Below are 13,567 nucleotides of genomic sequence, written 5' to 3'. Positions count from 1 at the left end.
ACTTAGGCCACTGGCTTAGCAAAGATGGCATGCGCCCTTCAGGTCGTAATGTTGCGGCCATTGAGGCCCTTCCTTGTCCCAAGGACTTATCTGAACTCTAGGTGTTTTTGGGCAAGTTTACTTATTACTTAAAGTTTTTGCCCCAGGCTGCCTCCGTTGCTCAACCTCTCAATCACTTGCGTAACAAAGGGGTACCTTTTGATTGGACGCCAGCCTGTGACCAGGCTTTTCTCCGTTTAAAAGCGATGCTCAAGTCCGCCCCTTGTCTTACTCCCTTTTCTCCGGATGGCCCCTAGGTTGTGGCGGCTGATGCATCGGCGTATGGCGCTGGGGCCGTCCTTGTGTGCCAGGATGCCGATGTCTCCAAACAGCCCATCGCATATGCCTCTAAGACGTTGACCCCAGCACAACAGCACTACTCCCAGATGGATAAGGACACTCTGGCGATCGTGTTCGCTGTCCAAAAATTTCACACCTATCTCTTTGGGGCAAAGTTCACCCTCCTGACGGACCATAAACCCTTGGTTACACTTTTTGGACACCACTCGCACCTTCCAGAGCGGACAGCTCAACGTCTCCAGCGCTGGGCATTGTTTTTACACCCACCACCCCCCATGCTAACGCGGACGCTTTGTCACATATCCCAGCAGGCCCCGATCCTGCCTTTGACCGAGAGCAAGTCCTCTGCTTTCACATTGATTCCGCCGCCGTGTTGCGCTGGCCGGTCTGCCTCTTATGGCTGCTCACATTGCTGCGGCTACCCGCCGCAACCCTGTGTTGCTGCAGGTTCTCAACCACGTGGTCCACAGGTGGCCGTCCTATGTTACTCGTCAGATGCAGTCCTATTTCAACCCCTGGTGCCACCTGTCCCACAGGCTCTCTTGGACGATGATGTCCTTCTGTTGGCCACAGAGTCGGATGCCCATCAGATGGTCATCCCTCCTGAATTGCAGCTTATGGTGCTCGGTTTGTTACACCACGGGCACTGGGGTATGTCCCGAATGAAAGTTTTGGCTCGCCAGCATGTGTATTGGCCTGGCATTCATGGCGATATGGAGCTCCTGGTCCGTGGGTGCACTGTCTGTGTGCGTCACCGGGCAAGCTCCCCTCAGTCGTTTGCACCCTGGCTTGAGCCTTGCTGTCCCTGCGATCGGATCCATATCGAATTTGCGGGCCCATTTTTGGGGTTCAAAAATGGATCAAATGGCTCTGAGCACTATGGGACTCAACTGCTGAGGTCATTAGTCCCCTAGAACTTAGAACTAGTTAAATCTAACTAACCTAAGGACATCACAAACATCCATGCCCGAGGCAGGATTCGAACCTGCGACCGTAGCGGTCTTGCGGTTCCAGACTCATTTTTGGGGTCCATATGGTAACTCATCATTGATGCCTACTCCGGATACCCCATATGTTGTCTGCATGGCAGCCACCACTCATGGCCCTGGCCCAGGTTCTCACCATTGAGGGCCTGCCACACATGTTGGTCTCCGATAATGGTCCCCAATTCACGGCCCTCCTTCCATGACTTCTGTCAGGCCAACAGTATCAAATTTTTCTGTAGCCCCCTTTCCACCTTTGGTCCAATGGTGCAGCAGAGAGGCTTCTCCGCACTTTTAAGCACCAGTTGACTAAGGTGATCTACACATCTCCAACCAAGTCGGCCCTCACCCTGTTTTTGAGCACCTTTCACAATACGCCAATTGACTGAAGCAGTTCGGCAGAGCTCCTTCATGGACGACAGCCGCGGACTCTGCTCCATTTGCTGATGCCATCCTCCTACCACCGCCACTCCCGGCCCTCGCAGCGGTATGCCCCTGGCACGGCCGTATGGGTCCGCGAGTACGGGCGCAAGGGGGGTTGGACACCCGCCACGGTCGTCGCGGTCTATGGGCGGCGTGTACCGTCGGTGCAGACGTCGAAAGGGTTGGAGCGCCGCCATTACAATCAGCTCCGCCCGCGTGCCGCCACGGGTCTCGCGCCGCTGCCTATTCCCTTCAGATACAGACGTGGCCCTCGAGTCACCGTCGCTGCCCCCGGTTGCCGTCTCCCGCGGGCCTGCCACCAGCCCTCTCCGCCTCCGGGTGGATCGGTGGCTCCCTCCCCCGCCCTGGACTCCGGATCGGTTGTCATGGATACCTAGGGCGTCCCTTCCTCCCCGCCAATAGCTGTTGATGAGCCCAGCTCCTCTTCCCACTGCCACCCACCTCGGCACTGTCCGGGGTGTTTCCGTCCCAACGCGCAAGTTTCAGGGGGGAGGGATCTGGTACCGCGTGACGCGGAATTTAAATCCCCGCCAGACATCATGGACGTCGAAGACCCCTTTAAGTCTCTGCAGCATCGCGCCATAAGCTGTGGCGGCGCGAGCCTCCTGGCCCGCATTTAGTGTGAGGGCGCCACAGTTGAACACATGGTTCGAGCTGCCAATAGCGGCGCCCCCGGTAGAATACTTAAGCGCCTGCCTCTCGCTCAGCCAGCCAGGCTAACCCAGCGTACGTCTCTGGACACATCGCCTCGTGTTAGTCAGCTTATTTACTTTTTTGTTCTGTGTGCGAGTGGACGTGGTTGTTAGGCTTTCTTGTGACTCCGTTGTTTCGATCTTGTTGTTGTTCGTTCTGTCCTTCGTTGGTCGTGTCCGTCCTCTTCCGTTGTGTTGTTGTTCACGGGCCACACCGCCGGTCCCGCCGCGGTTCCCATCACTTCAACCCCGCGACCGTTCCGGTCACCGTTACAACAAGAACGATTCAGTTTAAGCCATCGGGCCACATCAGTATACGACTCTCCCGCTTCCATTCTTCCTGTGGCCCTCCACAGCAGAGAGTCTGTAGGCGTATTCACTGTGCCACGCTGCACCGTCTGTGACTGTGTACACAGCGGCTGTGGGTGTGGGACGACCCTGCAAACACTACCCCACTTTACAGGTGCCCTGATGTCACTGCTGGCGTGCAGCTACATCTGTTGACAATTTGTATGACTATAACGTGAATTAGACAAAGGACGGGGAAATAGCAGTTTGTTGTTTTAATTTTGGACACCAGTGTGTTTTGTTGGCGCCCATCTGTATCTATAATCATCATAATAAAATGAGAGAAATCAGAGCTCACAAGAAAAGATTCACGTGTTCGTTTTACCCACATATTCTCTTCCTTTCAGCGGAGTAAGGTGCAGCTATGAATATATTCGAAAGTATTTTTTCGTGAATAAATTGTGTCTTTCGACAATTTACTCATGCTTGGAACACAAAATATAATTACTATTTCCTTAACTAAGTAGAAGGATAGAAACAAACTTTAATTATATGGTATTCTTTCTCCTCCCTAGGAAGGCTAGTGCCATTTCAGCTGTCAAAAAAAAAAAAAAAAAAAAATGGCTCTGAGCACTATGGGACTCAACTGCTGCGGTCATCAGTCCCCTAGAACTTAGAACTACTTAAACCTAACTAACCTAAGGACATCACACACATCCACGCCCGAGGCAGGATTCGAACTTGCAACCGTAGCAGTCGCACGGTTCCTGACTGCGCGCCTAGAACCGCGAGACCACCGCGGCCGGCTTTTCAGCTGTCAGATGGTAATAATTTTCACAGCAGTGAGTGTCGCAACTGTAGGCAATGCTACACTCCGCTATTACTCCATGTTTACTGTTGATCGTTCTGTTGATTGTATACTGTAGTTTTCAGTTCCAAGTTGGTCTGATTCAACTCGCAGTGTTATTTTATGCTGCGCAAGCCACTTCATCTCCAAATGATAACTGCAACCTACATCTTTCTGATTCTATTTCCTGTATTTATCTCTTGGTCTTCCTGTACACCAGTACTTTCCTCAAATACTAAATTTGTGATCCCTTGATGTCTCAGAATATGTCATATCAACGGGCCTCTTCTTTTAGTCAAGGTGTGCCACAAATTTCTTGTCTCACCATTTCTCGCTAGTACCTTCTCATTAGTTACGCGATTTACCCATCTAATCTTCAGTATACTTCTGTAGCACCACAATTCAAGAGCCTCTATTCCTTCTTATCTACACTGTTTTAACCCATGTTTCGCTTCCATACGTACATGGCTACATCCCAGACAAATGCCTACAGAACACATTTACTAACACTTAAAACCTATATTCAATCCTAACAAATTTCCGTTCTTCAGAAACACTGTTTTCCACTGCCAGTCGACGTTTTATATCTTCTCTACTTTGGCTATCAGATTTTTGCTGGCCAAATAGTAAAACTCATCAACTACTTTTAGTGACTCTTCCCTAATCTAATTCCCTTAGCATCATCTGATTTCACTCAACTGCATTCCATTATATCTGCTTTACTTTTGTTAATTATCATCGTACAACCTCCATTCAAGACGTTACCGATTCTGTTCAACGGCTCTTCCAAATCCTTTGACGTGTCTGATAGAGTTACAATGTGAAACTTCCTGGCAGATTAAAACTGTATGCTCGACCGAGACTCTAACTCGGGACCTTTGCCTTTCGCGGGCAAATGCTGGCAGAAGCAAAGCTGTGAGGACCGGGCGTGAGTCGTGCTTCGGTAGCTCAGATGGTAAGGGTTAGCTGCCCTCTGTAATAAAAAAAACTTAGTTAATGGATCAATAACGAACTGAAACGGGTGTCTTGCGATGTCCGCACCGAGCAAATGACACGAACGAAAACACGAACAAAATGAGATTTAAAAAAAAAAAGAAAAGGTGGTAGAGCACTTGCCCGCGAAAGGCAAAGGTCCCGAGTTCGAGTCTCGGTCGGGCACACAGTTTTAATCTGCCAGGAAGTTTCATATCAGCGCACACTCCGCTGCAGAGTGAAAATCTCATTCTGGAGAGTTACAATGTCATCAGCAAACATCAAAATAAAATTTTTATTGGTTCTCCCATAAATTTAGTTACTACTCCAAATTTTTCTTTGCCATCCTTTATTGCATGCTCAGTGTACAGATTGACTAACAACAGGTATAGGCTACAACCCAGTCTCACTCCCTTCTCAACCACAACTTCCCCTTCATGCCCCTCGAATCTTATAACTGCCATTTGGTAGCTGTACAAGGCGTAAATACGCTTCCTCTTCCTGTATTTTACCCCTACTACCTTCAAAATATCAAACAGAGTACTCCAGTCAAAAGTCTACAGTTGCTAAAGAGGTAGGTCTGCCATTCCTTTACCTATCTTCTGCCCGCCGCGATAGCTGAGTGGTCAGCGTGACGGATTGCCGTCCTAAGGACCCGGGTTCGATTCCTGGGTCGGGGATTTTCTACTCTCAGGGACTGGGTGTTGTGTTGTCATCATCATCATTTCATCCCCAAACGGCGCGCAGGTCGCCCAATGTGACGTCGCATGTAATAAGACCTGCACCAAGGCGGCCGGACCTGCCCCGTAAGGCGCCTCCCGGCGAATGACGCCAAACGCTCATTTCCGTTACCTATCTTCTAAGTTAAGTCGTAGGTTCGGTACTGCTTCGCGAATAGGCTACTAACAGTTTTTACGTTCTTCTGTAAAGAATTCGTGTTTGTGTTACGCAGCCATGACTTATCAGCCTGGTAATTCGGTACTGTTTCTACAGTGATGCTTTCAAGTTCATCGCCCTTGTATAAACTCTCTATATATTCCTTTTATCTTTCAGCTTTCCCTTCTATGCTTAGTATTGGTTTCACACCTGAGCTCTTGCCGGCCGCGGTGGTCTCGCGGTTCTAGGCGCTCAGTCCGGAGCCGCGCGACTGCTACGGTCGCAGGTTCGAATCCTGCCTCGGGCATGGATGTGTGTGATGTCCTTAGGTTGGTTAGGTTTAAGTAGTTCTAAGTTATAGGGGACTGATGACCTAAGATGTTAAGTCCCATAGTGCTCAGAGCCATTTGAACCTGAGCTCTTGACAATGGTGGAGCTGCTTCGCATTCCTCCAATCGCCTCTTTCATTTTCCTGTGGACTGTATCCTAGTGAAATAAGTTTCTAAATTCTTACGTTTGTCATCTAGCCATTCCTGCTTAGCCATTTTGGACTTCCTGGCAATCTCATTTTTAGACGTTTGTAATCCCTTTCGCCTGCTTCATTTGCTGGATTTTTGTTTTCTCCTCTCAGCAGTTATATTCAATATGTCCTGTGATATACAAGAATCTCTACTAGGCCTTGTCTTCATACATATTTAAACCACTGCTGCCTTCACTATTTCATCCCTCAAAGGTACCCAACTGTCTTTTCTACTGTATTCCTTACCTTTGTTCTAGTCTATCGTTGCCTAATGCCCCCTATGAAATGTTCAACAGCATCTCATTCTTTAACTTATTTAGGTTCCATCACCTTACTTTCCTATCATTTTTCAGTTTCTACAGTTTTAATCTCCAGTTCATAACCAATGAATTGTGGTCAGAATCCACATTTGCGCATGGAGATGTCTTGCAGTTTAAAATCTAGTTCCTAAATCTCTACCTTACAGTTATATAATCAATGCAAAACATTATAGTGTGTCTAGATCTTTTCCGTGTATACAACCATTTCACGGTTCTTAAACCAGAAAAGATTAAATTAGGCTGTGTGCAAAATTCTAACAAGTGGCTTTCTCTTTCATTCTTCTCCCGCAGTCCATACCATTTTTCTTTCTTTTCTTTTTTGTACTGTCGAATTTCAGTCCCCCATCACAATTAAACGTTCGTTTCCTTTGACTATCTGAATAATTTGTTTTATCTCATCATACATTTCCTCAGCCTGTTCATCATCTGCAGAGCTAGCTGGTATATGAAAGTCTACTAATGTCGTGAGTATTGAATTTGTGTCTTTCTTGACTGCAATAATGTGTTGACTATGCTGTTCATACTAGGTTAGCTGCATTCCTTTTTTATTCATTATAAAACCTTTTCCTGCATTACCCCTATTTGATTTTGTATTTACAACCCTTTATTCCCCTGACCCAAGGTCTGTTCCTCTTGACACCAAACCTCACTTAGTCCCAATTGATCTAACTACAACCTACCCACTCCCATTTTTAAATTTTCGAACCTACCTGCCCAATTAAGGGATCTAACGTTTCATGCTCCGACCTGTAGATCGCAAATTATGTCCCCCCTGATAATAAAACTTTCCTGAGTAGTCCCCTCCCGGAAATTTTAACTATTTTACCTGAAAAACATTTTAGCCAAGAGGATTCCATCATCATTTTACAATGGGATACAACTGCACGCCCTTTGGAACTGATTCTGTTTTAGTTTCCCCTTGCTTTCAGCCGTTTACAGCACTATTGTAGCCAGGTCATTTTGGTTGATGTTACAAGGGCAGATCAGTCACTCATACAGAGTGTTTCCCCTACAACTACTAAAAAGAATATGGCCTCTCTTCAGGACCCACGTGATTGTTTGACCTCTAAGCAGATAACAGTCCATTGCTGTTACACATTCGGAGTGGCTATCTCTATTGCTGAGGCACGCAAGCCAAGTCATCACCGACAGGGTCCATGGTTCATGGGGTGAAACCCCCATCTCCCGGTAGTCCTAACTGGCAACAACAATGTATTAAACCACTCTACACTACCACCAAAACAAGTGCAATGGAATTTCAAATAACAAGTTATTATTCTTAAAATGCACTGTACAATCTCAAAACTTCACTTGCATGATCTTAAAAGGATACTAGATATTGACTACAGCCAAATCTAGGGCACAAGAATGTGATAATTTTATAATGAAAGGAGTTTTGTAGGTTAATCCTATTGGAACCTCATCTTACAGATAAATCCTTAGCGTTTAAATTACTATATAAACTATATAAACTATAAGAAAGTAATAATGTCGTGAATCAGGTAAAAACAGTGAGTGATATACGCATAAGAACTTTCGTTTTCAGAAGCACAGAAATCGTACTATTCATTTGGCGGACATTTCGTCAGATACTCGTAATGAAATACTTAAGTTAAACAAGATGGAGTTGAAGGGCTTTAAATGTTCTATCAGCCTTAAGCAGCAACAATATTTATGTTCCATGGAATTCATTGATGTTTTCCACTACATTATGGAACATTTACAGCTTTCTCAACTTCCGTCACGCTTATTTTTCAGTTTTTTATTGGAAAATAATCTGAGGAACTATAATAAATCAATAAATGCTGAATAATCACAGTTTATAACTTATCACTTCATGTAAATATCCTCCTGCAAAAGTATCTGTTTTCTTAGTATGCTTATTATCTCAGGATCTGAAACATATAATTACCTTAGCCGTTAAAGAAGCTGTGCGAGAAAGTGTGAATTGCTGGTGCTGCGTTTGTTGTTGTGTTCCTTCTTCCATATAAGCGTATACACTCTAACACAAAAAGACGACATACGACGAAGGAATTAACTGAATAGAACGGAAATCGGTAGATATAATGTATGTGTACAAACAAACAAATAATTGCAGTTCCTGAAGAATTAGATGATTTATTCAGGAGAAAGAGCTTCACAGACTAAGCATGTCAATAACACGTTGGTCCACTTCTGGCCCCTAGGCAAGCAATTATTCGGCTTGGCACTGAATGATAGACTTGTTGGATGTTGTTCTGGGGGATATTGTGCCAAACTCTTTCCAATTGGCATGTTAGGTAGGCAAAATCTCATGTTCGTTAGAGGGTCCCGTCCAAACATTCTCACCCGGGGAGAGATCCAGTGACCTTGCTGGTCAAGGCAAGGTTTGAGAAAAACGAAGACAAGCGATAGAATCTCTCGCTGTGTGTACAGGGAATTATCTTCCTAAAACGTAATCCTGGGATATCTTGCATGGAAGGTAAGGGAATATGGCATCATATATCGTTAACATATCTCTGTGGTGTAAGTGTGCCATGGATGACAACCAAACAGATCCTGCTATGAAATGAAATGGCTCCTCAGACTGTTACTCTTGGTTGTCGGGCCATATGGTTGGGATAGTCAGGTTTGTATCGCATCGCTGTCTGGAGCATATGCAGATATATCTTTGCTGGTCATCAGGGCTCAGTCCTAAGCAGAACTTATCACTGAAGGCAATTCTGTTCCAGTCAATGAGATTCCAGGCCGAATACGTGTCTGGAGTCGTCCCAGATAGCCGTTGGATACCACCCTTATTGATGGCAGCTTGCAGTCAAAATGAGCCCCGTTAATATATACTGGAAAATAATCGTGACTGAAGCTGGGAAAGTGTAATTTTATGAACATGATTTGTGTTTCGAAACAAATTCGTATTCTTCTATGTTTGACTGTGATATTCTATCAGGTACCTGGATGTTTGAAGACAGTACTGACCATATAGGTTATATTGTATGGCTGTATTACATTTAACAAAATGTGGTTTTGTTTAACTATTTCAGGTTGACAGTTCTGCACTACACAACAGTTACCATACTGAGTTCGCTGCTGCTACTGGTGCTGTGGCGAATTATCCGTGTTCTGATAGAACTGTGACATGTACAGTGCCATACGGTTGCACCAACAAACTCTTGAGTTCCTCTAAGCACGCCACTTCCATAGAGCCCATTGATAATTGTGCATCAGGTCCACACTCAAAGTAACTTTTGACATCAATTCACATCTATATAGATTTATTACAAGGTTATTGCTCTATTTATGCTGTCTTCATAGTCTAAATGTAAATCACCAAAACTCTGTTTGGACTAATATTGTCTAAATTCATTTAATTGTCCTTATTTCTGAAATTACTCTTACTATTTATTGTCAGGATGAGATTTGATACTAATTTTTAGGTTTTGAATTACTTACTAGATTATCTTTAATGTTGCTTGTCTTGATGTAACATATTTCCTCTTGAGATGTTATAACAGAAGAAATAAAAGACGTATACAATACCAATTCAACTTCTTACAGAACTGTATGAATGCAGAGTCTCGCGGCGATAACATTGAATAAAATGTTCTCGGGTTTCCAAACGCGTCAGTTGGTTAAAACTACACCAGCTTTCGGCCAAGCACTCCTTGACCATTGTCAAGTGTTATGACTGCCAGTGGGCTGTTGGTGCGCCCTTATATAAGCTAACTGCCGGCTGTGACGTCACTGGTGCCCGTGACATTGCCATATATGGCGATTTGGCTATGGTATCCCATCATATCAACACCGCTGCCACCAGGAGGATATTTCGTCGTGCCAGCTTTGCATTATTACAAGAAAGGATTCACAACACAAGGCAACAGCTGGATGCAAATGGACGTGCTCTCATGGCCTGGCACCTGCAGTTATCAAGAACACTCACAGCTTTGGACTGGGAATGGGTCGACGCTGCTACGGTTTCTCAACAGACGTCAGCGCAGAAACGAACTACAGATAAGCAGAAAGGTAAGTTCGGCCGCCTTTCGCAACAACAACACTTGGCCACACGGACGCTAGAAATTAGACGAATTTTTGGAACACCTCATTGGCATCAACAGTTATATCCAGTTCACCTTGGAGCTGGAAAAAGATAATGCATTGAACTTCCTCGATGTCCTTGTCCACCGTAAACGAAATGGGTGCCTTGGCCACAGCGTCTACAGAAAACCCACCCACACAGACCTGTACCTGCACGCCACCAGCCATCATCATCCAGCACAGAAGCGCGCAGCATTGCAAACATTGGTGCATCGTGCAAGAGTAATATCAGACGACGACAACCTGCACCACGAACTGAGCCACCTACGCAAGGTTTTCAGGAATAACGGCTACAGCACCTATCAAGTGAAAGAAGTGATTTCTGGGAAAGATCAGAATAAGACCAACGACGAAGAGCAGGAAAAGAAACTTGCTTTGCTGCCATTATGTGGCTCTGTGTCGGGCAAGATAAGCCGCCTGTTGAAAATACACAAGATAAAATCAGTCTTCAGGCCTCTAACGACAATCCGTCAAGTACTGAGACCAGTTAAAGACGCTGTAGGTCTCAGAACACCCGGAGTCTTCTAAATGCCTTGTGAGTGTGGCGAGAAGTACATCGGACAAACAGAGCGCACTGTGGAACAGCGCAGGAAGGAACGTGAGAGGTGTTATCGCCTGCGCTATCCAGAGAAATCTGCGTTAGCTGGGCTTGTGTTAGAAAACGGTCACCACATAAAATTTGGCGATACCTCAGTCGTGGCTCGCACTAACGTCGTCTGGGACAGTTTAATAAAGGAAGCAATTGAAATAAAAATTACCACAAACACCCTGAATAGAGACGATGGCTTACAGCTCACCGCTGCGTGGGATCCAGCGATCGCGCGGTTGAAGAGGGCTCATCGAACGCCGACTCAAAACATGCCCATGTATGACAATGTCACGGGCACCAGTGACGTCACAGGCGGCAGTTAGCGTATATAAGGGCGCACCAACAGCCCACTGGCAGTCATAACACTTGACAATGGCCAAGGAGTGCTTGGCCGAAAGCTCGCGCAATTTTAACCAATTGACGCGGTTGGAAACCCGAGAACATTTTATACTTACAGAACTGATTTTTTGTTAAAATTTTCTTTCCTATTTTCGTTACAGCCTTTTCTGAAGCTTCAAGTTCAGAATTAGTATATCAAATGAGAGAACAGTTTCCTGCTTCGAAGTCAACGAATATATACTATAACAAATAACGTCTTGTGAAGCTCATGTACAGACCACAACTGACAACACAGCTCTTAAGTCACCAAAATATCCCAATTGTAGCCTTCTGATGTTTATTGTAGTACACCCTTCAAAATTATAGAGTTATTAATTCATGAGTAAAATATAGGAATGCCAAACTACAGTTACAACAGTAGGACATGAAATGAAAGGTATAGTACAGAAGACAGTGAGAGATTTGCAGCTTCTCCCCATATTATTCCATTTGTATATAGACTACACAGGAAAGAGAACCAAGGCAAGATTTGGGAAACGAATCCTAACTCAGAGAGAAGAAAGAAAAATTCAAAACTTACTTATGACACTAACGTTGTGCTACAGACCGCATGGAACTTGGAAGGTCATTTGGACAGAATGAATTTTATCTTGAAATGAGTTTATGAGTGTCAACAAAATTAAAATAAAGTCAACACCTGCAACTGAATTAAACCATCTCTTATTCTGCTGTGTCCACGCTATGTAGATATGGACAATGAAAAATATAAATAATAAATATAAGAGTAGGGTGCCATTAATCGCCATAAAGGTGTTATTAAAGTAATTATCTTCACTAAAAAGGAGATATTTCTTAAATACAGGATATCGATTTATGTACTGGAAGCAGTGTCTGAAAACATTTGTTTGGCTTTTACAATTATATAGAAATTAAACATGGGCAATAGAAGCCCTGGAAATATGATTTGATGGGAGGATAGTGAAAATTAGACAAGTAGGTAGAGTATCTAATTAGGAGTAAGTTAATCAGTATCAGAGACTGTTTCAATGTAGAAGCATTGAAAAAACATATATCATTAATATATTGACATCATTAGAGGTAATCAACAAATAAAGTGTTATTTCTTTGAATTTACTATAGAAATTTGGCGCACTCTGTCAAGTATAGAATTATCCTGGGCTTCATCAACAATGAAAGTAATGACACACATCAAGTTAGCTAGAGCAGCTTTGCTCAACACCTTGTCATGATACATTGGTGTGTTGCAAATACTTGTCAGGTGGTTGACGATATTTCTGATGCCTTCTAATCCTCCACAGACAAAATCTCTTGAAAATAGCAAATTTATTGCCAAATAGTTTCTTAGAGTAGCCCAACTGGCATGGCATCGCTCATCATTGTAAAATTTGTATGTCATAGTTATTTCATAAAAAAAAATGTACCACATGTTCAATGTATTGGATGTTACTTATGTGCTTACTTCTTTGTATTTAGGGACAAATTCACATGTAAGGAGGGGTGCCATTAAATTATTGAAATGTCTTTTTTCTGTGGGTGAAGGGAAAAAAATGAAGAAATGCAACTCAAGAGGCTATGCACCCACGTGTTTAAATGTGGTCATATGACTAATGTGGTGCTGCAATTCTGTGCAGCATTTTTAAAACTTCATATGGTATGTTCATTATACTAAAACACACAGCTACCAGATGTAGCGTAAACTACTGCTGACACACATACCCATTTTTCCTGATGTCCCTGTGTTGTAACTTCTATGAACGAAAACGGTTATTCGCTGTGAACTAAACAGGAACTGGACTTGTTTCCTAGTTTTTAACTACATGTATCTCTGTTGTAATGGTGAACAATGCAAGTGGTGTAGTAACAGAAACGCTATTTGAGTAAATGTGTCACCAAAACTATCTGAAATTGTATAACTATATATCCATATTGCAATTAGATTTCATTAAATTAATTAGAAAACCAAAACTGTAAACTAAAGAAACTGTTCTGTGAAATTCTTTACTGTGCAGTGGACAGTGCTATAATGTGTGATGATGATGACATGCAGTTCCAACACGCTAAACTAACAGAATACGAATGCTATGTAAAACTACAAAACTAATTTTAAAAGAATAAGTAACCATAATGTTTCTATGAAAATGCCCTGCAAATTTATAGACTCAAAAGCAACAAAATTCTAAACACTTACTGATACACAAATGTAACTCTGCACTGCGAGTATTGCACTTCTGCATATGAAATGCAATCTGAACTGAGCTTCACTTAA

General features: G+C 43.7%; 1 protein-coding gene across 1 annotated transcript in view; it reads left to right on the top strand.

Annotated features, from left to right (window-relative positions):
- LOC126455447 (fatty acyl-CoA reductase 1-like) overlaps positions 1 to 9,603 on the top strand; it is a 232,787-nt gene extending 223,184 nt beyond the window's left edge. The window contains exon 9 of the mRNA XM_050091198.1: positions 9,302 to 9,603. Within this exon, the coding sequence (XP_049947155.1) occupies positions 9,302 to 9,395 (94 nt within the window). The 3' untranslated portion in view covers positions 9,396 to 9,603. The remainder of the gene's footprint in view (positions 1 to 9,301) is intronic.
- The last annotated feature ends 3,964 nt before the right edge of the window (positions 9,604 to 13,567 follow it).

Source organism: Schistocerca serialis, chromosome 2, assembly GCF_023864345.2.
Source record: "Schistocerca serialis cubense isolate TAMUIC-IGC-003099 chromosome 2, iqSchSeri2.2, whole genome shotgun sequence".
NCBI classification, from domain to species: Eukaryota; Metazoa; Arthropoda; class Insecta; order Orthoptera; family Acrididae; genus Schistocerca; species Schistocerca serialis.
Note: the sequence above shows the minus strand (reverse complement) of the source record. Positions and strands in the feature narration are given on the sequence as shown.